This window comes from Rosa rugosa, chromosome 7, assembly GCF_958449725.1.
Source record: "Rosa rugosa chromosome 7, drRosRugo1.1, whole genome shotgun sequence".
Classification (NCBI taxonomy): Eukaryota; Viridiplantae; Streptophyta; class Magnoliopsida; order Rosales; family Rosaceae; genus Rosa; species Rosa rugosa.
The window spans coordinates 1,956,528-1,980,278 of NC_084826.1; the positions used below are offsets into that span (position 1 = coordinate 1,956,528).

At 38.1% G+C, this 23,751-nt stretch overlaps 3 protein-coding genes across 7 annotated transcripts; 2 read left to right on the forward strand and 1 right to left on the reverse strand.

Moving 5' to 3' along the window:
- Positions 1 to 344: 344 nt before the first annotated feature.
- On the reverse strand, positions 345 to 2,948 carry LOC133719806 (PHD finger protein MALE MEIOCYTE DEATH 1-like). Its single transcript, XM_062145981.1, has 3 exons — positions 2,605 to 2,948; positions 1,591 to 1,834; positions 345 to 1,500 (listed from the first exon to the last, which is right to left on the reverse strand). The coding sequence occupies exons 1-3, from the start codon at positions 2,933 to 2,935 to the stop codon at positions 504 to 506; spliced, it is 1,572 nt and encodes a 523-aa protein (XP_062001965.1). The 5' UTR covers positions 2,936 to 2,948; the 3' UTR covers positions 345 to 503.
- A 6,027-nt stretch (positions 2,949 to 8,975) lies between these two features.
- On the forward strand, positions 8,976 to 11,589 carry LOC133723552 (F-box protein At5g03970-like). Of its 4 annotated transcripts, none has more exons than XM_062150403.1 (2): positions 8,976 to 9,115; positions 9,916 to 11,589. In XM_062150403.1, exon 2 carries the CDS (start codon positions 9,925 to 9,927, stop codon positions 11,242 to 11,244), a length of 1,320 nt encoding a protein of 439 aa, XP_062006387.1. In that variant the 5' UTR covers positions 8,976 to 9,115; positions 9,916 to 9,924; the 3' UTR covers positions 11,245 to 11,589. The 4 variants fall into 4 exon arrangements, with proteins under 4 accessions (XP_062006387.1, XP_062006388.1, XP_062006385.1 ...); XM_062150404.1 differs by having other exon boundaries at positions 8,982 to 9,115; positions 9,919 to 11,589; XM_062150401.1 differs by having other exon boundaries at positions 8,991 to 9,115; positions 9,881 to 11,589.
- A 506-nt stretch (positions 11,590 to 12,095) lies between these two features.
- On the forward strand, positions 12,096 to 23,599 carry LOC133723551 (myosin-11). Of its 2 annotated transcripts, none has more exons than XR_009853107.1 (38): positions 12,096 to 12,364; positions 13,108 to 13,236; positions 13,376 to 13,519; positions 13,597 to 13,742; positions 13,830 to 13,986; positions 14,118 to 14,176; positions 14,448 to 14,607; positions 14,708 to 14,857; positions 14,951 to 15,087; positions 15,182 to 15,328; positions 15,484 to 15,585; positions 15,705 to 15,762; positions 15,866 to 15,967; positions 16,213 to 16,250; positions 16,478 to 16,604; positions 16,691 to 16,861; positions 17,012 to 17,143; positions 17,276 to 17,385; positions 17,510 to 17,570; positions 17,805 to 17,982; positions 18,168 to 18,373; positions 18,508 to 18,627; positions 19,089 to 19,187; positions 19,327 to 19,551; positions 20,030 to 20,169; positions 20,464 to 20,575; positions 20,652 to 20,696; positions 20,799 to 21,050; positions 21,132 to 21,287; positions 21,415 to 21,621; positions 21,735 to 21,878; positions 22,121 to 22,191; positions 22,297 to 22,396; positions 22,463 to 22,519; positions 22,627 to 22,683; positions 22,777 to 22,889; positions 22,996 to 23,078; positions 23,205 to 23,599. XR_009853107.1 is itself a non-coding variant. In XM_062150400.1 (38 exons), exons 1-38 carry the CDS (start codon positions 12,362 to 12,364, stop codon positions 23,326 to 23,328), a joined length of 4,590 nt encoding a protein of 1,529 aa, XP_062006384.1. In that variant the 5' UTR covers positions 12,096 to 12,361; the 3' UTR covers positions 23,329 to 23,599. The 2 variants fall into 2 exon arrangements, 1 of the variants encoding a protein (XP_062006384.1); XM_062150400.1 differs by having other exon boundaries at positions 22,777 to 22,857.
- Positions 23,600 to 23,751: the final 152 nt, after the last annotated feature.

Genomic DNA, 23,751 nt, shown 5'->3' on the forward strand with positions numbered 1-23,751 from the left:
CGTTTTTGTTGACCAAATAATGCATTTTTGGTGATTTCTCCGACTTAAAATATGTGTTAGTTTTAAGACGATGAAACTAGGATGATAAATGATGAGCAATCAACCATGTTGCTACATCCTTCTCCTCTCCAAAGACAGTTTAGCGATAGTCATTTGACATGAGGTGTTCAAATGAAAGGACGCATAAGAACAACAGTGAATGTCTGTGTTCAAGAGAATATATAAAGCTTTTTACTCCAAAGAAAAAGAAGACAGAATCAGCTTTAACATGACATGTATCTATACTAGTGAAAACAAAATCTCTATGTAGACTCATGTTTATACCAGCACATAACATGCATATCAGTCAGTTTGCAACAATTTGCAATAGTACTCCAACAATGCAGATCAAAATGCAGTAAAGTAGAACAGTCGAATATCTAAGAGCAGTTTCAGTTTTACGCGAAGTTCATCAGCATCCTCCATTCCACTGCAGTGTTTATGTTGCGATACCTTGTGCACTCTTAGATTCCTGATTCAGCAGGATTAGCACTATCAGTCATACTTGGCAAAGGAATGTCAAGGCACTGCTCTTGCTCATCCTTATCCCCAAATCGATATTCCTTTACAAAGTACTTGGTGTTCAACACCACTTGAGTAGCCAATTGTACCAACTTGGATTCTGGATATCCCAACAGTACATTCTTGTACAAGTAAAGAACATCACTGTAAACATCAGGAACTAGAGCTTGTGATGGAAGAAGTAACTCTTTCTCAGGTTCCAAGGACTTGATTCCATCGAGAAGATCATGAACGGTATATTTCCTAATTCCAGTCTTAATTCCAGGCATCGCATGCAGCTTGCGGCAGACAATGTGATTCCCAATAATCACATTGTCCAGCTTGCTCAGCACATTATCCAACAAACCTATATCTCTGATAGGCAACCCTCTTCTTCTACTATGCAACAGAGCTGCATCTCTTACATCTTGCCTGGCCATCTCACCATTCACAAAGCCTTTCTTTTCATTTTCTCTCAATACATGCACAATCGCATCTGCGGCCATCTTTAGTCTTCTTGCAGGATGTCTGCCGGGGTCGTGAGAAATAACATCAGCAAACAGCTTGGACTTGATCCGGAGGGATGAAAGAGTAGTAGTAGTAGGCGGTTTCGGTTTTCTGACTTTTCTTTTCACAGGACAGCCAGCCTTGACAGTGAGCATAAATTTGAGAAGATCTTTGATTGTAACCAAGCTTGATTCGCTCCAATGTTTGTAGCAATGAATGACTCTCTTAAGCTCTTCACACTCTTCCATGTCACTAAAATCTTGGATGATCTTTTCAAGCTCTATTGAGCTGAGAATATCAAGTGCTCTTTCATATGTTTCTTCTGCAACCCCAAAGCTTCCATGGCAAAACCTGTATCCCCATCTACCGAACCAAGGATGTCCATAAGCAATCCCATGAAGCAGTCGAAGTTCCATGGACCGCTTCTTTGAGAAATCTTCAACTGTGATTTTCCTGCAAAAGAGAAGAAAACATCAGAACTAGTACATTGTTTTTCAATTATGTAATGTAGTCCCAAGAGAAGAAAAAAAGTGTTTCCATTACCTGGTTCTAAGATTTGTGCAAATCCGATCCCAAAGATCCATGATCTCCCTGCCACAAAGATGCTTAGAACCCCCTTTAAGTCCATTAATGCATAGCAAATGCCCAATCCCATCACAGTGAATCATACCATGTAACAGATGCGTTGTGCCTTCCAAGACACTATCATCTAGAGGCTTAGTCCAACAATCATCCTTGGGAATTATCATGTGGTACTTTCTCTTCGACACAAAATGGTTACTCCAATCTAAACAACAATAACAACATGTCATGCCACAACCACAGAAAAAGCTAAGAAACAAAGCCAAAGATTGCAGAACATAAGCTTCAATGATAGTGGCATAGTACAAAGAATCAAACAGCAAGTTACATAAGCTTGAATGACAGTGGCATAGTACAAAGAATCAAGCTGCAAGTTGCTAGTACAGTCAGTATACTCAATTATAGTTATATTAGTTGTGAATAACTTGTGATTAGCCTCTGCAAGTTCAGTTGCTTTTCCTATATAATAGACCAAGGTAAAGCTGTTTGATAACTATAGAAAGACACTAAGAACATTAGTGCTATCAAAACCTCAAATTTCCGGACTTATTCGCTACGAATAATGTACTCCATAGTGGTTGTCTTTAGTTAAACATAAATGGAATGAAAGAATTAAAAATGTTCCTAAGGTTTTGGATTACAAACTTTCCTTAATTCCTAGACAGAAAAGTGCAAACTTCAGAACCAAAACTACTATGTCTTAGCAAGCAACCTAGTATTCAAGTACCCCAATTCGAATACCTTAACTTCGATCGAAGCACATTCCACAACAACAAGTAAGAAATAGACAAATTAATTGCACGCGCTAGAAGTATATAGCAGAAACGATACAAATCAAAGGCACACAAACCCCAAATCCCCAACCACTAACGAAATCCTCGAAACCCAAAACCAGAATCCACCAGAGTACCGAAACAGCGAAACAAAACTTTTCGGAACACAAAAAGAGAGAAAAGTTTGGAGTACGTGTCTAACCAGTTGACAAGCAGTGATCACAGAACTCGGTTTTAGAGGTGTTCACGTTCTCTTCAATAGTAAAAAGAGGAACCAAACACTCACGGCTACGAAGAAGAGTGAACCAAACACTCATGCCTTGAACTGTGAAGTCGGTGAGCTCCGCACATTGTTGAAGAAACACGAAAACGTTGTCCCGGAATGGGCCGGTTGGACTAATCGGGCGACCCGGTTCGCAAAACGTGGTGAGCTCATAGCTGTGGTTGGTGCAAGCTCGGAGCCTCTTCCTGGGGGTTCGTTTCTTGGTTGGGATGGAGTTGGGGTTTGGGGTTTGGTCCATTTGGGTCGACATGGACACAGCTGGAGTTGGCTTGCTTCTGCAAGAAAGCTAATGCTGCGCGCTCGAAATGTTGGAAGGGAAGCACTACCATTCATATGCAATTTTTTACAAGCATGCATTTACCATGTGGTTAATTGTGAATTTTACGAGACTGGGGCAATTTTTTTTACTTGTTTGGGATTTACCAAAATCGGCACCAATTTGTGGGTAAGAAGTATCCGAATGTGTGGGTACACAATTAGGCGGCAACAAAGATTAGTGCTATGTGATGCCATTAATAGCGAGTCACAAGGATTCCGGTGCTAAACAAAACTCAGCGTTGAAGTACTAAAGTTTTGCAATGTAGACAATTTATGAGCCAATAATGTCAATTAGCCAACTTGAAAACACAAATACCAAGTTACACATGCATACACCAAACGGGACATGTAATAATCCAAGAATTAACACATCGGATACATAAGCTGATAAAAATATAACAATTACTGCTCACAGCTAGGATTGAACGAGTACCAAGCTAGTAGTCCTTCTTGAATCAGGAAAACACAAACTTTTTTTTTTTTTTTGATCGGGTTAGTTGTTAGTAACTCACACACCCATACAGTGGTATCCCAGCGCCAGGACACCTGCACCAACATTGCGGCGAAAGCCTGGCAAAGCTAGACTAATCCACTGCACCGCAGACGCACGAACCCAAAGGGTCCCTCAAATCTGCTGGCCACGGGATGGAGCTGGGATTCGAACGCTAGACCTGAGGGTTCCAGACTAGGCCATTCGACCAACACACCACACCACACCACGTGGTTAGGAAAACACAAACTTAATTAGTTCGTCAAATTGAGCCTTTTAACAAAAGTCTTGTCTTCATTGACCAACCCTATGCGATTTCATGCTAGAAGCTAAGAATTAAATTACCTACAACTTTGTTTTAATGAATACGTACCAAACATTTCACATTGTGCCCTCTCTTCCATATTGGTCGAGAGTACGATACGGCGTCGTTGTAGCTGTGTGGAGCACTGAAGCTGAACCCTTTGCCTAGAAAAATGACCTTAATGCCCTTCTGGTACAGAAGCATAATGTCGTTCTTCTTCTTGTTTTTCCTACATAAAAAATCGACTCTGCTAAAATACTAGTTCTTCGAAAAAGAGCGTTGCTGCTTCAATTTCTTTCGGCCGAGGGTTGGTGATCGTGGACCGGAGTTTTGTGAGAGATAAGACTGTCGCCGAAGATCGGAGCCGGATTATGGGGTCCAAGCCCGGAGTTACGACACCGAAATCGAAGAATGCTAGTAAAGTTCACAATTCCTACTTTCTTTGGGAGGCTAAATTCAAAGAATGAATTTTTTTTTTTTTTCATTGATGTTAAAGTTTTCATTTTTGGTAATTTAACACATGCTAGATCACTAACAAGTGGAGATCAACTGGTGCAACTAATTGTCAAAATCATTTTCTTTTTCTTTGAAATCTTTTACCATTCTGTTTATTTCTTGCCTTCATGTGCTACTTCCACATCGATCTGTTCTACATTTCTTTTTGGCACAATTGAGTTGCTATACAATTCATGATTTGGTGTTTATTTGTTTGTTGTTGGAAATAGAGGCACCCGAAATCTTCAAAAGAGAGTTAATAATCTCCAGATTATCCACTAATAAAACTATTAGTTATCACTTGATAAAAATATAGTATAGAAGGATGTGTCCGATAGTAACATGATCTACAATGTACGCCTATGATTATCTACTTTAGGAAAGTAAGACTTATAAATGTCAATGCCAATTGCAGAGCTTATAACTATATAAATTTATCCTGCAATAGCATTTTACCCTCTTCTCAGACCTCAATAGCTTGTCATTTACTGTTATGTTATCTCACTTTTTTCTATTTCTTTTTTCAAACAAAGACTACATGGCCACCTGTGATGGATCAGAGAGCTCAAGCTGTTCGGGAAAACAACCAAGGATGATGTCAGCTGATGACACAAATAAGGATGAGCCTTTGGTTAGAGAGACAACAGCTGACCTTTTAGATCAAGTCTGGATTTCTTATTTTGAAGAACGAGTGCAGAAGTTTGTTCACGATGAAATGACACAATAGGATGAGCAGCACACTTCTGTTTTGAAATCAAGGACGCACGTGGAAGAGAGTCGCAAAGCGTTTGCGGGGGCTTTTAAAAATATAGTTGAGAGGGTCCTAAGAAACTCCAGGTCTCAGAATGTTCAAGCTAAAAGTATACGTGAGGTGGTTACGGGCAGTGTACCTGTAGCAATAGGTTTTGCTAAGGTTTACACTCCGAAGCAAACCTATCTGGAGTCTTACAAAAGGGCTTTGGTTGAAAAAAACAAGTCTGGTTGCATACTGACATTGGAAGAGAAAGTATACTAGTTTTATGATGACTCAGAATTGAACGAACTAGCACATCTGCTGAAAGGTATTCGCATTGGAAAAAGGTGCATATAATTGGAGGTTCTCAAACAGGATGGCAATGCTATTGAGTTGGGGGATATAAAGCAGCAAATCACACAGCTTGGCAGGAGGTTATCTGTCATGACTTCAGAGGGGGATGTTGTGATGGAACCAAAGTGTGCATCCATTGAATAAACTTTCTTATGTGCGTTCATTAAGTGTTTTGATATCGCATGCATTAGAATGATTTTAGCTTATGTGCGTTCAATAAGTTAAACAAGTTCAGGGAAATAATAAGGACTTTGTATGCGTTCATCTCTATTCTTGATTGGTTTTTTTTGTATGACATATTTTGATTCGTGATTTGTGTTTGATAATCTGCTTAACGTGTTAATGATAGTTAATTATATCTCTACTTCTTCCATTCATCTATCTCTATCTTGATTCTTGGTTTGATTGATCATTAGGTTGAAATATAGTACAAACTCTTTAAACCCCCTTATCTCATTATTTTCGTAAATAATATGTTCATATATAAATTTTGACATTCTTTTGTGATACTAATATTTGAAGTGATTTACAGGAGTATCCTCAATATCCAGCTTAAAACAATCCCTACTAATCATATAGTATAATTGTCTACATGGTTTAAGTTGGACACTCATTTTAAGCGTATCAACCACAGACCCCAAAAGAACGAGCACCACAAACCCCTCCTATAGAACCTACAGTTTCCAACCTTTTATGCAGCATTCCAAGAAAGTAAGACTCTAGATGGTCTAATCTCTTATTCACCATTTGAATTTCATGTGAAAATGTCTAATATTGGTTTGATAATAAATATATCTCTCTCACCATTTGATTTTCATGTGAAAATGAATCCTTTGTCTATATGTATGGGATCCTAAGAAGCCTCTTCTTGACTATATGATATACAATCCTGCTACAAGTGAGTCTCCAATACTTCCCTACAGCTCAATGGAGCTTGAAGTTACAATGCATGGTTTTGGGTATGTTGAAGGACTTTATAAAGTTGCTGTGTTTTCTGAGAGCCAGCAATCCATACTGACCATTGGGACTAATAGTTGGAGGACATCTAAGACATGAAAAACCAACACCAGCAGAAAAGTATGGGATGATATTCCTCGTGATGGAGCATATCTTAATGGATGTTTACATTGGATAGGCAGGAACAGTAATACTATTTTAGTCTTTCACTTGGATGAGGAGTATTTTGAGAAGTTTGGCATTCCTCACAATGTTGCAGTGCAGCAAGATCAAGATATGGTGTATCCAGATAGGGTTGTTGCTCTTGGAACTTTAGCCAACTGTCTCACTGTATTGGTTAAGTGTCGATTTACTACTGAGGTCTACACCATGTCCCATTATGGTGTGAATGAATCATGGGAGAAAAAGAAAGTTATCTGGACTGATGCCACTCTGTCTACAAGAATTTTAAGGTGTGAAATATATGGTCATGCAGAGCATCTGATAATTCTACACAGAGGCCGATTAGGGATCATTCGAGATGGTTCAACCCAGGTCAGTTGGTCTAAGATCACTGAACCTCCAGATAAAGCTTATGTGGCTATCGAAAGTGCTTTTGTTTTCCAGCCCACCTTGCTCTCTCTGGATCAATTAGGGATTTTTTTGTTGGAACCTGCACTTAATGAAGCAGTACCTTTGCTTGAAGCTGATGAAGCAGTACCTGATGAAACAACTGATGGTGACTCTGGAGATGAAGATGTAGAGATCGAGTGCAGTGACGATGCTGCAAATGATGATGAGTACAATGAGTACATTGATACTGAAGCCGATGATGATTTCAATTTTTGATCCAAGATGGAATTTCAATTTTTGATTGAAGATCTTATCTGGATGTATTCATAGATATTGCTGAGACTAGGATTCGAAATGTATAGAAGTAGTTATATGAGATCATGATTCTTTTTTTTTTTTTGGGACAAGAAATAGAGATCAGGATGTTATAGTGAGATCAGGATTCTTTTTTTTTTTGGCATTACTGTAAAAAACGTTAAACAAATAAGTATTATTCACAAAGTATAAAACAAAATAAAGACAAAAATAAAACAAAGTATGTATGTATATATAAATTTACAAAAATTACAAGATAATGGGGGATTTAACATGATTCGCAACAAAAACAAAAAACTAGGGAGGACCTCCGCGCTTTCCGAGGTGATCTCGAGAGGCGAAACCCACCTAGGGTTTCGTGTAGTGGCAGCGGCGATCTAGGGGTCCCCTGACCAGGCTGTAGGGACGACTACGACGAGGACGGGGTCTTCTTGTTCGGTGACGTCGTTGTTTGGGTGGAGTGCTCGACGGAAAACAGGTTGAGGCCGGAGGCTCTTAGCGAGGCGGCTCTCGGCTACTACGGTTGAGTTTGTGTTGCGGCGGATCGTGCTTGTAGGGGCGGCAATCTGATCGTGTTTAGCTGAGCGGTCGGGGCTCGAACAGTGGGCAGCTTTCCGATCGCTGCTGAGGGATCCATTGCATGGTAGCAGGCGGAGCTTTTGGTGGTGTTTGCCGCGATGGTAAGGCACGGATGGAGAAGCCGACCGCCAGAGGTATGGTGCGTCGCCGGACAGATCGGCGGTGGCGACAAAGGAACAGTGAGTAGGGATGCTCCTCCCTCGTTGGCTCGGGTTTGGGCCTGGGTTTCTGGGCCTGGGCTCAACCTTGAGCTGATGGGGCAGGGGCCTATTCCTGCTAGGCAAGGTTTGATTTGGGCTTGGGCCTCCGGGCTTGGGCTCAGATCAAGGCAAGCTGGGCCCTAATTGTATTAGGGTATGAGCCTGTTTGAGGGTGGATTAACTTCTATGAGTCTTCTATGACGTTTCTAGTTTATTGTTTGTACCACAATTGCGTGATTGGCAAGTGAGGGCTAGTTGAATGATTTCTTTCCGTAGGAGGCGAGGTTTTTTCATTCTTGTATAGGCTCGCTTAAATGTGAGCGTCCCAGTGATCTTTAAAGGTTTACTTTAGCTTAGATAGGTACTCCGGATTTTCTTGCCGGACCTCTTATGTAAGTTTTGGTAGACTTCAGCCTTTTTGCTGTTGATCTAATGAATTCAACTTCTATTTCAAAAAAAAAAAAAAGATAATGGGGGATTTAAAAGAGTTTGTATTTACATCTAACTATATAACCTAAGTGATCGATCAAACCATGAATCAAGATAGAATAAGGTGAATGGAGATAGTAGAGATGAAGTTAACAATCATTAACACGAAAACAAGTAATGTTCAAATTAATCACGGATCAAAACATGTAGATGAAATAAATCAATCAAAAACAGCGATGAACGCATATAAAGTTTTTTTTACGAACGCACCATAGTTAACCATATTAAACATGCAAATGCTAGTCAAAGAACGCTATTCACTACCAAATGTAGTTAAAAAAAAATGGTAAGATTATAAATAATTCCCATAATTTGGGATAATGACTACATTTGTCTATGTGATTTAAAAATATCTAATTTTGATCATAGCCATCAACTATCTTAGTCCAACTATATTATTTTCATCCAACAAATTTCGTGAGATTAGTGTGAATATTGAAAAGAATAAAAAAAAAAGGCCCAAAACAACATCACTCGACACGTTTAAAAAGGCGATAGAGCCACATAGTTCGACATCAACGATGTGAATTCCTTCACTTTCCCAAACCTTAAAAGCTCCTACTGCAAAACCTTACTATGCCCAAGCTCATCAGTCAACACTGGTTCACTTTCTTCTAGTCTCCACATTCTCTCAGGGCTGACAGGTTCTCTCTCTGATGCTTTCTTCTTTGTATCTGTAAATGCTTTAGTCTTCTGTACTGTACCCTCGTTTTCTTTGGCTTAATCTGATGAAATGGTGAAAGATGGTAGATGGGTTTGCAATTACAGTTTTTCCTTTGCATGTGTTGAATCAGACAATAAAATTACATTGTGGGTCTTATATTATCTGTTGTGCTGGGATCAGGCAACTTGTTAAAGTTGCAAAATTTAAGGTGTCAAAGGTATCTAGGTTGGGTTTTGCTGAGGAAAGTTTTGGTCTTTTCTTATTACGGACTTTGTACAATGTCAATGGTTGGCCAGATTATGAACAATTAATGGGTTTCATGTTAATAAGCTGTTCAGTTTAGAAAAAGTTTGGAACTTGGATTTGTTTCTTTAGAGATTGTGAAGGGTATATCAAATTGATTCATGGTGTTGATTTCTTGAGAATCCTTATTGTATTTTGAGACTGCAATTTATTTCCATAGAGTTGAAACTTCAAAAACACAAAATGTACATCTAAATATAGAGTTGAGAATGCTTTTTGTCATACATTGCTTACCAGATTATGAAAAAAGATTGCTTGAGCAAGACGATTGCAGCGTGTATAATTTATGCTGTTATGGTGATATTTAAACACTTTGCTTACCAGTATGAAGTGAACATGAGTTATTTTGAATCCTTTTGAACCATGGACAACTGGTGGATTTGTGTCTTTTTTGTCGATTGAGGAGATTTACTAAACTAGTTGATTTTCTACATATCATAAGTAGAACTGTACTTATACAGTGGAGTATGCCCTCAGCAGGGTGATATGAGTCGACAAGAGAAAAAGAAGGAAAAGATGTTGGAAAGTGATGTTCATGCTGCATTGACCTGCGATGACATCCTAAATGAGATACTTCTTCGGCTGCCAGAGAAATTTGTATTCAGATTGATACTTGTGTCAAAGAGGTGGCTTCGTGTGATATGTAGTTCTTCTTTTCGATCTGATTATCATGTTAGATGGAGAGTGAACTTTCATCTTCTGGGTTTCTTTGTCTGCAACCAGCTGTACCTTTGCAGACCTAAAGATGGGATGCGCCGACCCAAATCTGAGCCTGCACTTCAGTTATTGACAGCTTGTGAGGAAGGTGATGATGTATGCAATGATTTGATGTCTTCTGGGAACTGCAAACAGCTTGGTTATTTCATTGACTCTGCCAATGGGCTTCTTCTTTGTGGCCGCCACCCATTGACTTATTCTGTCTGGAACCCAATCAGCAAAGTGCTATTCCAACTTCCTGAACCTCAGCGTTTCTACAAACGCTTGTGTATGGCATTCATCGCTGAGGACTATTTCAATGACATTCTTCACTACAAGGTTATTCGTGCGAATTGTGAATGCAAACGTGAGGTTAACACTGTCTCCATCGAGACTTTCTCTTCAGTGACTGGTACATGGAAGCATTTCACGCTCACTTGCTCTTCAAATTTTTCCTTGCGCCCCTGGACAGTGGCTACTGTGATCAATGGTGTAGTATACTGGTATGCAACACAGGGAAAGATAGCCATTAAGGAAAGTTTAGCCATTTATGACCCACGTGTTGGAAACACGCGTATAGTTTTGCTTAAATTACCTGATGGGAAGATTTCGCAGGATTATGATGAGTTTGTTCTTGGGGAGTCCTCAGATGGGCTATTGCAGTATGGTCAGAGCAGCAAGTCAGGCATGGAGATATGGGTTCTTGAGAAGGAACAAGATAGTATCTCATCTATTACCACAAGCAATGCGCAATCAAATCGCAAGTGGAAGTTTAGATACAGACTAAGTTTCAAATCAATGTGGAAGAAAAATCCAAGCTTTTGCAGGCAGACTAAAGAAGTGCAAATATTGTCATTCCTTCCTCAGAATTCTGAATATGTCTTCATAAGATCTGGACAAAACATACTTCTCTTGCACATTGAAAGCCAAATGTTGAAGGTGATTCGATATCACGGTCCTAGCTCTCTTATCCAATGGGATTTCAGCAAAGTGGTGCCTTACTTTCGACCTTCTTGGCCACGATCTTCTTTATGCCATGAAAAGGCGGCAACTTCTGCTTGGCCTTCTTCAGGCCATGAAACTGCGGCACCAGCTTGGCCTTCCTGGTGAATATGTAAACATCTTAGCTAACTCATGTGATCCCTAACTGTGACCTGGCTTTAGTTTAGCTTGTTTCATGAAACCATGAATCTGTGGAGAATTTGTAAACTTCTCTAGTCATGTGATCCCATGTGATCTACGTTTCGTTTAGTTTTGTGTCATGAGAACATGAATGTTGCTAGTATGCTGAGATGGAATTCTCTTTCAGCTCTGATCTGTCTGTAAAGTTTTCTCGTATTTTCTAGGGCACTGGGGTTTCAGTCTTTCAACAGATATTCAGTAAACTGCACACTTATATTTGGTCTCTTAGCCATCATTTTAACCATGGAAGTATAAAATGCTTGTTAATCTTTACACCAATGTTGTACCTAGTTCTTGTTTCTTCAGTTAGCCTCCCCTGTTTTTCAACTCAGAAACTGCACCACCAAAAAATAAGGCAGTTGTTATTCGCATTCTCAAATAATCATCCTGCACTCCTTCCAGAACCCCGAAATTTATTAACGCTTCATCGTTGCAAAATCTAAAATAAACCAAAAATGTATCGAAATATCAAAATGACCAAGTTTCTCTAGCAGAAGAAAAATAATATGTGGACCATGATCACAACACTCCTACAGTGAAAACGACGAGTTGCACAGTCTTACAATAGACTCACCCACACAAGATCAGGACATCCCTCTAGAACCATAACACTATGACATCACAGACATATACCGTTAAGAAAAGACAGAGAAGACTTGGTTAGTAGCCACTAATTGGCGCGAAACGAGAGGGAAGACAACCGAGAACACAGGGCCTTGTGAAGAATGTCACTCCCACAAGCCATTCGATCCACATTCACTTCCCACACACAAAAAACACACAAACAAAACTTCCCTAACTCACCAATCAACCAAAATCTCTGTTTCTCTTTCTACCCCAAAACCAGTTTTCGTCTTCACTTTGATGCCAAGTTTCAACCTTTCTGGCACCCCATTAATGGTTTGATCCAAAGTTCGATGCTTTTGCTCAAAAAAGTGTGTTTCCTGTTATGGTGGGTCTGTGGTGGAGAGGAGCTCTTCTCAGCAGACCGAGTGCATGAAGAAAGCCCTCAGTGAATTGATGAGCTTTTGATTCCCAGCTTAAAATGGTATGTGCATGTTTTGGTTGGATGTGTTATAATTTGACCCAATTTGTAGATTCAACTATGTTCCCCAAATTCCCATTTCGAAATGAGTTTCGGGGTCCAAGTGGCTGTTAGAGTTGATGAAGCCCTCTATCAAATTTGAACTTGTTATCAATGTAGAATCAAGTTTTGTTTTCTGATCGAGCCTTTGATTAAGTTAGAGTTTGTGATGCAAAAATGGGGAGCGATTGTTTGGCAGAGTTTAGGACGAAGGCTATTCATGTCCCTTGCACACAATTGGTTTTGTTAGGAAATGTTTTTCAGATGTTACTTTAGGATTGCTGAAGCACCAACATTTGTGAATTAGAATTTTCCTGAATAATTTAGTTGGAGAAGAAACACTAGTGTTTTTTTCGCCCTAGGCAAGGCACAAGGTTGTGGCAGCTCAAACTAAGCATTGAGCAAGCCAGACGAGTACGTTTGCGATGACAGTGGTGAAGTTATCACTTGTTGATCATTGACATAGATTTATAGATGGAGGAGGAAAAGGTACTGTTGGAGGAATCAGCCACTTAAGTTAGTTTAGGTGACCAATTGCACTTCAAAACTTAAATGTGCAATTCTTTTCATTCCAAAATCCATATAAAAGAACGCGAAAGTAGTTTTCAAAAAGAGCTGCGAAAGAAGTTTGTGTTATATATAAATTTTTTTTTTATATAATGTTCTGTATAAACTATAAAGTCCTTGTGCCGTATCTTTATCAACAGGGAACAGCAGTGAATATCATTGTAGGCTCTCATGTTTGGGTCGAAGACCCAGAATTGGCTTGGACAGATGGACAAGTCACAAAGATTAATGGAAAGGAAGTTGAGATCCAGGGTAGCAACGGGAAGAAGGTGCATTGCTCTTGCCTCTTTTATCAGTTAGCTGCAACTGAACTATTTCTGTAGAAATTTAATTTTAGTATTTGTTCTATGAGACTTATATTCTTGGATTATTGTAGTCTAATTAGTTTCAATTTTTGGTGCTATTAAGATGGTTGCCAACTTATCAAAAATATATCCAAAAGACACGGAAGCTCCTGCTGGCGGAGTTGATGACATGACAAAGCTATCTTATCTGCATGAGCCTGGAGTTTTGGAGAATTTGAAAACTAGATACGAACTTAATGAAATCTATGTACGTTCTCGTTCCCTTCATTTCAATAGAATTACTAAGTTTCAATGTAATATAATATAGCATTGGTATCATGACAGACGTATACTGGAAATATCCTTATTGCCATTAACCCATTCCAAAGACTGCCCCATATCTATGATAGTCACATGATGCAACAATACAAGGGAGCACCATTTGGAGAACTAAGTCCTCATGTTTTTGCAGTTGCTGATGTTGCATACAGGTTACTTTTATTCCTATTTAACATGGTACATATTGTTCAATGTATATATACCAAACTTTTATAATTTAATGCTTTCAACAAAACCAGGGCAATGATTAATGAGGGAAAAAGCAATTCAATTCTGGTCAGTGGTGAAAGTGGAGCAGGTAAAACTGAGACCACAAAAATGCTCATGCGGTACCTTGCATTTCTGGGTGGCCGGGCTGCAACTGAAGGACGGACAGTTGAACAGCAAGTTCTTGAAGTATGATTTCTACCCTAGCTTTCATTTGGCAATTAGAATAAGCAACAATTTTCTCAATATCATTTTCTATTTATCAAGTTCCATCAACTTCTTATACAAATTCTATATTTTTTTTTCTCTCGTGAGTGCAGTCAAATCCAGTTCTTGAAGCATTTGGCAATGCTAAAACTGTTAGAAATAACAATTCTAGGTAAGATACTTTTCCATTTGGGGATTGAAGTTGGTTGTTTATTCTCTCTGCCTGTGACATCTAATGTATCAATTAACTTTGGCTTGAGATTCTGTCTTGTGGAGTCTCCCTATTTACTAATAGCCAAGTCATAATAAAGTAGACTATATCAAGCGATTACATATTAGTTCCAGATTGGTCCTAGATTCAGCCATCGTTTTGCTGAAATAAATTACTTGTGTTAATTATTATCTTCTGCTGATATGATCTTTTTGAATTAATACTGTTACAGTCGGTTTGGTAAGTTTGTTGAAATCCAGTTTGATAAGCAAGGAAGAATCTCTGGAGCAGCCATCAGAACTTACCTTCTGGAACGGTCTCGTGTTTGCCAAATTTCTGATCCTGAGCGCAACTACCACTGCTTCTACCTTCTTTGTGCTGCACCACAAGAGGTAAATTCCTGCTACAATGATGACTTCAATTACACTATCAAAGTATCACTTCCTATTTCTCTTCTTACAACTTCTGCCTAACATTTTTTAATGTTGACAGGAAATTGAGAAATACAAATTGGGAAATCCTAAATCATTTCACTATCTTAACCAGTCACGTTGCTATGAGCTAGTCGGGGTAAGTGATGCCCATGACTATCTTGCCACAAGGAGAGCTATGGATATTGTTGGAATAAGTGCAAAGGAGCAGGTATAACCTCTTCTTAAACGCTTTTGGAAATGGAACCAAGAAAGAGGACTATCTCATTCTCTCTCTCTCTCTCTCTCTCTCTCTCTCTCTCAGGAAGCAATTTTTAGAGTAGTTGCCGCAATTCTTCATCTTGGAAATGTTGTATTCGCTAAGGGAAAGGAAGTTGATTCATCCATTCCAAAAGATGATCAAGCCAAATTCCATCTCAAGATGGTCGCAGAGCTTCTCATGTATCTACTCTTTCATGATATTGGGCTCCTAATTGGTATTTCAGATTGTTTCCCTTTCATGTTCTGATAATTTTCTATATCTACATCATCTCAGGTGTGATGCTGCTGCATTAGAAGATGCATTATGTAAGCGTGTCATGATAACGCCTGAAGAAGTTATCAAGAGAAGTCTTGATCCTCAAAGTGCATTAATTAGCCGTGATGGTTTAGCAAAGACAATATATTCTCGACTGTTTGACTGGTTAGTCACTTGTATTCAACATATAATCAGATTAACATCTTTCACCAAAAAAACAAAAAATCAGATCAACATCTGGTTGTCTCTGGCAAGCAAAATTTAGACACAGAAATTTGATATTAATGTGAAGCTAACGTCTATTTCTTTCTCCTATACAGGTTGGTGGACAAAATTAATGTTTCAATTGGACAAGATGCTAACTCAAAATCTTTGATTGGGGTTCTTGACATCTACGGTTTTGAAAGTTTTAAGCACAACAGGTAACAGCTGATATACATAGTACAACTCATACAGTCCATGCATAAAATGCAGAACTCAACTCCCCCCTTATGTGTCGGCAGTATTTTGCAACTTACTTTCAGCTTATCATGCTGTGCAGTTTCGAGCAGTTCTGTATTAACTTCACAAATGAGAAATTGCAGCAACATTTCAATCAGGTATTGGGATGATCTAAACCTCTTCTGCTTTCTCAATTTTATATTTAATTGAGAAATTTTGCTCTATGTTATAAACTTAAGTTCCTGCCGGTGATGTTTTCAGCACGTTTTCAAAATGGAACAAGAAGAGTACACAAAAGAGGAGATTGATTGGAGCTACATTGAATTTGTCGATAATCAAGATGTCTTGGATCTTATTGAAAAGGTAATACCTAGTTCTTCTGTTTAGTTCATTAACAGAACTAAAATGAACTAATTTGTAAAGGTCAATTTGAACTGCCTGGTAGACAAACATGATTTGATGATAAATGACTTTTATAGGGAACACATTGGTTTTCAATTTTCTTATGCAGTTTATATATAAGGATATTCGTATTTAATTATATGAAATAGATGATCAACATATTTTTTCTGACAAGTGTTGTTTACATATAATGTTTCCTTTCACAGAAACCTGGAGGAATAGTTGCTCTCCTCGATGAAGCTTGGTAAGCTACTATTCCTATGGGTGAAATTTTGTCATTATTTCTTAAAAGGAACCCCGTAATTGTTTTGTTGAAGTTTAATTCTTCCATTGTTATTTCTTTTGTTTGGAAATGCTGAAGTGTTAAATTTTGGGAACCTCCTTGTGAAGGTTTTAGCTAGATGGGCAGATATTACTGAACTTTTTCTTTTTCTATTCTTCATTCTAACTTAGCACACTTTTGCATTGCAGCATGTTTCCAAAGTCAACCCATGAAACATTTGCAAACAAGCTATATCAGACATTTAAAGCTCATAAGCGCTTCATAAAGCCGAAACTTTCTCGAACAGATTTTACCATCGCCCATTATGCTGGAGAGGTAAAGTTAATCACGAAAGAAGGAACTTCTCAAAATTTGAGATACTTGTTCATTTGGTAATTTACATTCCAAAAACTTCACTACAGGTGCTCTATCAGTCTGACCAATTTTTGGACAAAAACAAGGACTATGTAGTTCCTGAACATCAAGACTTGTTGGGTGCTTCCAAATGTACTTTTGTGGCAGGCCTTTTCCCTCCACTTCCAGAAGAGACAGCTAAATCTTCCAAGTTTTCGTCAATTGGCTCTCGTTTTAAGGTACTTTTGCTACTGTCTTGATGGGTATAAGTCAAACATAACCTTTGATAATCAACTTCAGTAAGCTTATGTGGCTCCTTTCTGTATCCTGCAATGCCATCTTCTGCAACAAGAAGTTGACTCATATTCTTTATGTTCTACCTGGTGCAGCTGCAACTACAGAGCCTAATGGAAACCCTAAACTCTACAGAGCCTCACTATATCAGATGTGTAAAGCCAAACAACCTTCTAAAACCGGCCGTATTTGAGAACGTAAACATTATGCAGCAACTGCGCTGTGGTGTAAGTAAACAATGTTTCTTTTCTTTTTTCCATTTCATACTTTAAGCCTAACATAATGCATCCAGTTTTATTTTCTTTTTCTATATTTATTATTATTATTATTCTTTCAACCACTGACACTTTTCCTTGTAGGGTGTTTTAGAGGCAATTCGAATTAGCTGTGCTGGTTACCCTACTCGAAAACCTTTTTTTGAATTCATCAACCGATTTGGACTTCTTGCCCCAGAGGTCTTGGAACCAAAGTAAGTATAATATCTCTGGATTTTTAAGTTCAAGTCGGGGAAGAAAAGTTGTGGACTCATAATTTCAACTTTGTAATTGAACTTGCTGGATCTGCTTTCTGAGGCTTGTTATACTTATGAGCAGCGTTGATGAAAAAGTTGCGTGCAAAAAGATTCTGGAAAAGAAGGGTCTTGAAGGGTTTCAGGTAAAGTGAGGTGTTTTCTTTGCAGCTTTGAAGCATGCTGTTATATTGTAGAATTATTTCTACACCTAGTTCGATTCCAACTGCCATTTGCTTTACCCAAACTTATGACTGCTCATGTACATGGCAGCATGGATTATACGGAAATGGAATTAATCATAATGGACACGGACTTGCATAGATGAATGATATACGTGTATCAAAGACTTAACATTTCTTTTTAATTTTATATTGCAGATAGGTAAAACAAAGGTATTCTTAAGAGCTGGTCAGATGGCAGAGTTAGATGCACGGAGAACCGAAGTACTTAGTGGTGCAGCAAAAACTATCCAGCGACGTGTGCGAACTCATTATGCACGGAAACGGTTTATTGCATTGCGTGAGGCAACCATAGTTATGCAATCAATATGTAGAGGTGAGCCATATGAAAAATGTATTACCAAAAATCAGGTCTATTACTACACAGTGATTTTTAGTTCTTATAGAGTATATATTAGCAGAAGGACAAGAACCTATTCCCTTTACTTTCCTAGCACGTATTTCTGGACCTCTAGGAACTGGCTAATTAGTTTCTTTTAATATATTTGGTATAACTTGTAGGAAGACTCTCTTGCAAACTCTTCGATACCATGAAAAGAGAGGCAGCTGCTAAGAAGATTCAGAAGCACATACGTAGATATCGCGCCAGAACAAATTATAAAAAACTCCATCTCTCAGGGCTTGTCTTGCAAACAGGTTTAAGAGCAATGGCTGCTCGTAATCAATTCAGATTTAGGAAGCAAGCTAAAGCAGCAACCATTCTTCAGGTTGTATATAGAATCTTGCAACTTGCATGAGTTTTATTTTTTCAGCATGAAATTTGAGTGATCAACAACTTGGGTGGTAATTACTAAGTTTCCTTTCATGCAAAAAGAAAATTATACTAAATGAAAACTTGCAGGCTGTGTGGCGATGTCATAAAGCTGCCTCATACTTTAAGAGGCTCAAGAAGGGTTCAGTGGTCGCACAGTGCCGAATGAGGTCAAAAATTGCAAGGAAGGAACTTAGGAAGCTCAAAATGGTCAGTTTAAACTTATTGCTCTACATGTCTATTTTTGTGAAATAATCATCAGTTCATAGTTCAGTAGCCAAATGGAGAAGAATATATCAATTTCAGTGCCTACGTACAGTATTGGGATATGCTACATAATTGAAGAAGAATATCAACATTACATGCTTTGATTTAAAGACAATGGGTATTTACAAAATGGTGATAGCATTATACAGGCCTTTTAAGAAGCAGAAATTTGAACAAGACAGTATATATTACAGTGAATTAGATTAGCCCTTTTACTTCTACATAGATATATATGTCTAGTTCAACTGATGATTCAAACGGATGTACTGATCATTGTCATGAGTATATATTTTTTTGCATATTTTCTCTATCTAGATAGAATTTGTAATATGCTTCTTGCTCATGTCCCTTTTCTTCATTTGTGATATTCGCATTATCTCCAAAATTTCTGCAACTTTCTGCAGGAAGCAAGGGAAACAGGTGCTCTTAAAGAAGCAAAAGACAAGTTAACAAAACAAGTGGAGGAACTAACTTGGCGTCTACAGTTGGAAAAACGTTTGAGGGTATTATTATTATTTTTTTTTCTTGTCTTGCAGTGTGTGTGATTTCCACCTGTACCTTCACCGCTGATGAGTCTCATAGATTCTAATTTGTGGTTTTCATGAAGAGTTCATTATGCTGAAGTACATTTCCTTCCTGCAGACTGACCTAGAAGAAGCAAAAGCACAAGAGATAGCAAAATTGCAGAACTCATTGCAAGAAATGCAGAATAAAGTTGAAGAAGCAAATGCAAAAATTGTCAAGGAACGGGAGGAGGCTGCAAAGAAAGCTATTGAAGAGGCAACTCCTGTTATTCAAGAAACCCAAGTTGTCGTTGAGGACACCAAAAAAATTGATTCTCTAACAGCAGAAGTGGAGAATTTAAAGGTATGAAGCTCAACCCAATAAGAAGCGCTTGCAATTCTGTCTCACATGATATGCATAATATCTCTCCTCTCTAATGGCCATAATATTATGTATAACTTGTGATAAGAGTCAGTTTTCACTAGTCACTATTGTGAACATGAAAACAAAGAGAAGAGAGAGAGAAACAGAGGCAGTGGTTGAATTCTAATAAAATCAATAATCCAGGTTTGCATTGTTTTCATACTTACAGACACAAACCTAAATGAAACACCTAAACTAACCCCAACTCCTAATAATACTAAACGAACATAACAGCTACTTGGCATATTGGAACAAGGATGTTGAAGAATTTTATAAAAGTGCTTACGAAATAATTCTGAATCAAATTGGAGGATAGAATATGCTAGAATGTAGTCATTTATTGTTCATATGCATGGCATTAGATCATGATCATTATAGTAATCTTTATCTTGGTTCTCTGCTACTTGCACCTCCCCAGGCTTCGTTGGATTCAGAGAAACAAAGAGCTGATGACTGTGAAAGAAAATACAATGAAGCTCAAACATCTGGTGAAGAACGACGTAAGAAATTAGAAGAAACTGAGAAAAAAGTTAGTCAGCTCCAGGAAAATATGACCAGGTAATATAACATCTTGAGGCATGGTAAACTATATGCTCATTTCTTGGCTGAATGTCAGTAGAGTAGGTCTCATGAACCTTCTATCAAAGAAATCTTCTGTTATGCTCTTAATAACGATGAACCCATCAACTAGTTTCAATGCTTCACTATGAACCAGTTAACTGAATTTCTTAGTGCTTATATAATGGGAAGCTAGGGAAGCCTATTGTTTAGAATTATTTATTTGAGAGAAATGAATTATCATTTCTAGTTTGCAGTACATGGTTGACTGAAAATCTAAACTTCATTCATTAGGCTAGAGGAGAAGCTTACCAATTTAGAATCAGAAAATCAAGTATTGCGCCAACAAGCCGTGTCCATGGCACCAAATAAGTTCCTTTCTGGACGGTCCAGATCAATTATTCAGGTACTTTCACATGTGAACGATGAAATACTGTAGTTTTTAGATGGTTAAGGTTTCCTTCTTATTTGATGATTGACAGAGGGCAGCTGAAAGTGGTATTCCGACTGACGCAAAGGCAGCTATGGTATGTTTCTCTTCTACTTCAAGTATAGAAAAGGGGCACTATGATGTCGTGCACACTATGTCTTAACATTTCTGTCGTGCTAATTTGGATTAAATTGATCAGGATCTGCATAGTGCTTCGATAAACCACAGGGAGTCTGAATTGGAGGATAAGCCACAGAAATCACTAAATGAAAAACAGCAGGAGAATCAAGAGCTGCTCATTCGATGCATTGCACAACACCTAGGCTTTGCAGGGAACAGGCCTATTGCTGCCTGCATCATATATAAATGCCTTTTGCAGTGGAGATCATTTGAAGTTGAGCGGACTAGCATTTTTGATAGGATTATTCAGACCATAGGCAATGCCATTGAGGTTTGGAATTCGCATCCTTAATTTTTCTGTTTATTCTTTTTAAAGAAAGAAACTTTTTAACTTAAATCACTTGGATTTCAGACCCAGGATAACAATGATATCTTGGCCTATTGGTTATCCAATGCCTCAACACTTCTATTACTACTCCAGCGTACACTGAAAGCAAGTGGTGCTGCAGGAATGGCACCGCAACGACGTCGATCATCATCAGCTACTTTATTTGGAAGGATGACACAAGTAATTCCTAGTCTCTCATCAAAATTCAATACTTCAATTCATAAATTTTCATTTCCTCATTTGTTTCACACTTTTCCTTTTCTTTTCTTCTTCTTCTTTATTTATTTATTTTATTTTTTTGCTCTAGAGTTTCCGTGGAACCCCACAAGGTGTCAATCTTTCCTTAATCAATGGTGGAGCGAGTACTGGAGTGGACACTTTACGGCAAGTTGAAGCAAAGTACCCAGCTTTGCTATTCAAACAGCAACTCACAGCATATGTAGAAAAGATTTATGGGATGATTCGAGATAATTTGAAGAAAGAAATTTCGCCATTGCTTGGATTGTGCATCCAGGTGCCATTAAAATGTTCATTTATGGACTAGAATAATGAATTGAAAAAGTACAATGCTGCTTCCACTTCTTCAGTTCTTTCTCAAGACTATTGCTGAAGTTGTGACTTTAACAGGCACCAAGAACATCAAGGGCGAGCTTGGTTAAAGGATCATCCCGATCAGTTGCAAATACCGAGGCCCAGAAAGCTTTAATTGCTCACTGGCAAGGGATTGTTAAGAGTCTTGGAAACTTCTTAAATACTTTAAAAGCAAATCATGTCAGTACTCTTCTTTTTTCCCCTCTGCTACATAACATAAATTGTGATTAGTTTTATCTTTGCTGACGGTTCCCTTTGTGGGTTGAATTAACATCAAAAAGGAGATTATTCTTATTATTGTTCAGGACTCATACTCACTTGATTTTTCTAAAATCATTTCAAAGGTGCATAGTTTGTGAAATGTTTAACCAGTGGACCTTCTCTTACACAGTCTCACACACAATTTTTGTTCCTTTTTCCAGGTACCTCCATTTTTAGTTCGCAAGGTGTTCACACAGATATTCTCCTTCATCAATGTTCAGTTATTCAACAGGTATCAAGTCTATACTCATACTTGAGGTTGATTTTGATTGGTATACTGTTTAATACAAATACTATTATTTGTTATTATCCTTCATATATTTATATTTCTCTGCAGCCTTCTATTACGACGAGAGTGCTGTTCGTTTAGTAATGGGGAATATGTAAAAGCTGGTTTGGCTGAGTTGGAGCATTGGTGCTATAAAGCAACAGATGAGGTACCTTGAAATTATTTCTGCCTTGCCTTATTGTATTATAAACTTATTGAATAAACGGAAATGCAGTATGCAGGTTCAGCCTGGGATGAACTCAAACATATTAGGCAAGCCATTGGATTCCTGGTATCTTTTCAATCTTATGTTCTAGAACACTTCTTTCTACTTCCAGTAACAATGGTAAAATGCACTAAATGGTAAAGTAGTCCCGAAATCTTACATTTTCTTTTCAGGTCATACATCAAAAACCCAAAAAGACACTTGATGAAATAAGCCATGACCTTTGCCCAGTAAGTAATGTGTAAGCAAGGAAGAAGTAGATACATTCAAATCCATTAACCTCCTCTTCAATTCTCAGACAATGGATCTTTATTTATTAACAGGTCCTCAGTATACAGCAGCTATATCGTATCAGTACAATGTACTGGGATGACAAATATGGCACACATAGCGTGTCCTCGGATGTAAGTTTCTATGGATGCCATTACTCAACTAGGTTCGAGTCATCTTCGTCACATGGCAGTAATATAAATTACAATCTAATGATAAACCCTTACACACAGACTTAATAATCTTTCCTTTTTCACTGTATTTGGCTGTAGGTTATATCCAATATGAGAGTGTTGATGACAGAAGATTCTAACAATGCTGTCAGTAATTCTTTCCTCTTGGATGACGATTCCAGGTTATGACAACACTTGAATATGCTACATACTGTGACTTAGCCTTTCTACTATCCTATTTCAGTTAGTTTTCTTTGTTGTTACTTAAGCAACTGACACCAACCTTTGATAATCATTTTATACCGCAGCATTCCATTTTCAGTTGATGACTTATCAAAGTCGATGGAACAAATAGACATTTCCGACATTGAACCGCCGCCACTTATTCGTGAAAACTCAGGCTTTAGTTTCTTGTTGCCGCGTGCAGATTGATAGCTTTATTATCAATATCTCCCTATGTTTGCTGTCAAGTAATAGATTCAACTGCTTCTTTCATGGATATTATGGGGTTGTATATTGTTCATCATGCCTTACCCCAAAATTTCTTCTTTGACTCTACAATGGAGATACATAGTAGGAATGTCGTTTCTCCCCAGCAGAATAGGTTGAATATTCTTCTGTCTTGTGTTGTACAAGTAGCTAATTTTAGTGATCGATCAGGGAAAGAAATTAAAAACATAGCTCAATTTTTTGGTTTCAATAATTATGCACTCTATACGGCTCTCTCACTCGATTGTAGTTCTCAGTCTGGGAGATATTTGTATTTCCCAATACCACAGAAATGTTTGCAACAAGCCAGACTTTCACCACAGTAGTCTAGTAACATATTCCACTAAAAACTCAGCTTAGCAGAAG

Coding starts and splice junctions, on each gene's coding strand:
- LOC133723551 (XM_062150400.1), top strand. Junction 21,288..21,414: donor TATTTGGAAGGATGACACAA/GTAATTCCTAGT, acceptor TTTTTGCTCTAG/AGTTTCCGTGGAACCCCACA. Junction 22,684..22,776: donor TAAGCCATGACCTTTGCCCA/GTAAGTAATGTG, acceptor ATTTATTAACAG/GTCCTCAGTATACAGCAGCT.
- LOC133719806 (XM_062145981.1), bottom strand. CDS start 2,935: ATGTCGACCCAAATGGACCAAACCCCAAACCCCAACTCCATCCCAACC. Junction 1,835..2,604: donor TGATCACTGCTTGTCAACTG/GTTAGACACGTA, acceptor ATTGTTGTTTAG/ATTGGAGTAACCATTTTGTG. Junction 1,501..1,590: donor TGCACAAATCTTAGAACCAG/GTAATGGAAACA, acceptor TCTCTTTTGCAG/GAAAATCACAGTTGAAGATT.
- LOC133723552 (XM_062150403.1), top strand. CDS start 9,925: ATGAGTCGACAAGAGAAAAAGAAGGAAAAGATGTTGGAAAGTGATGTT.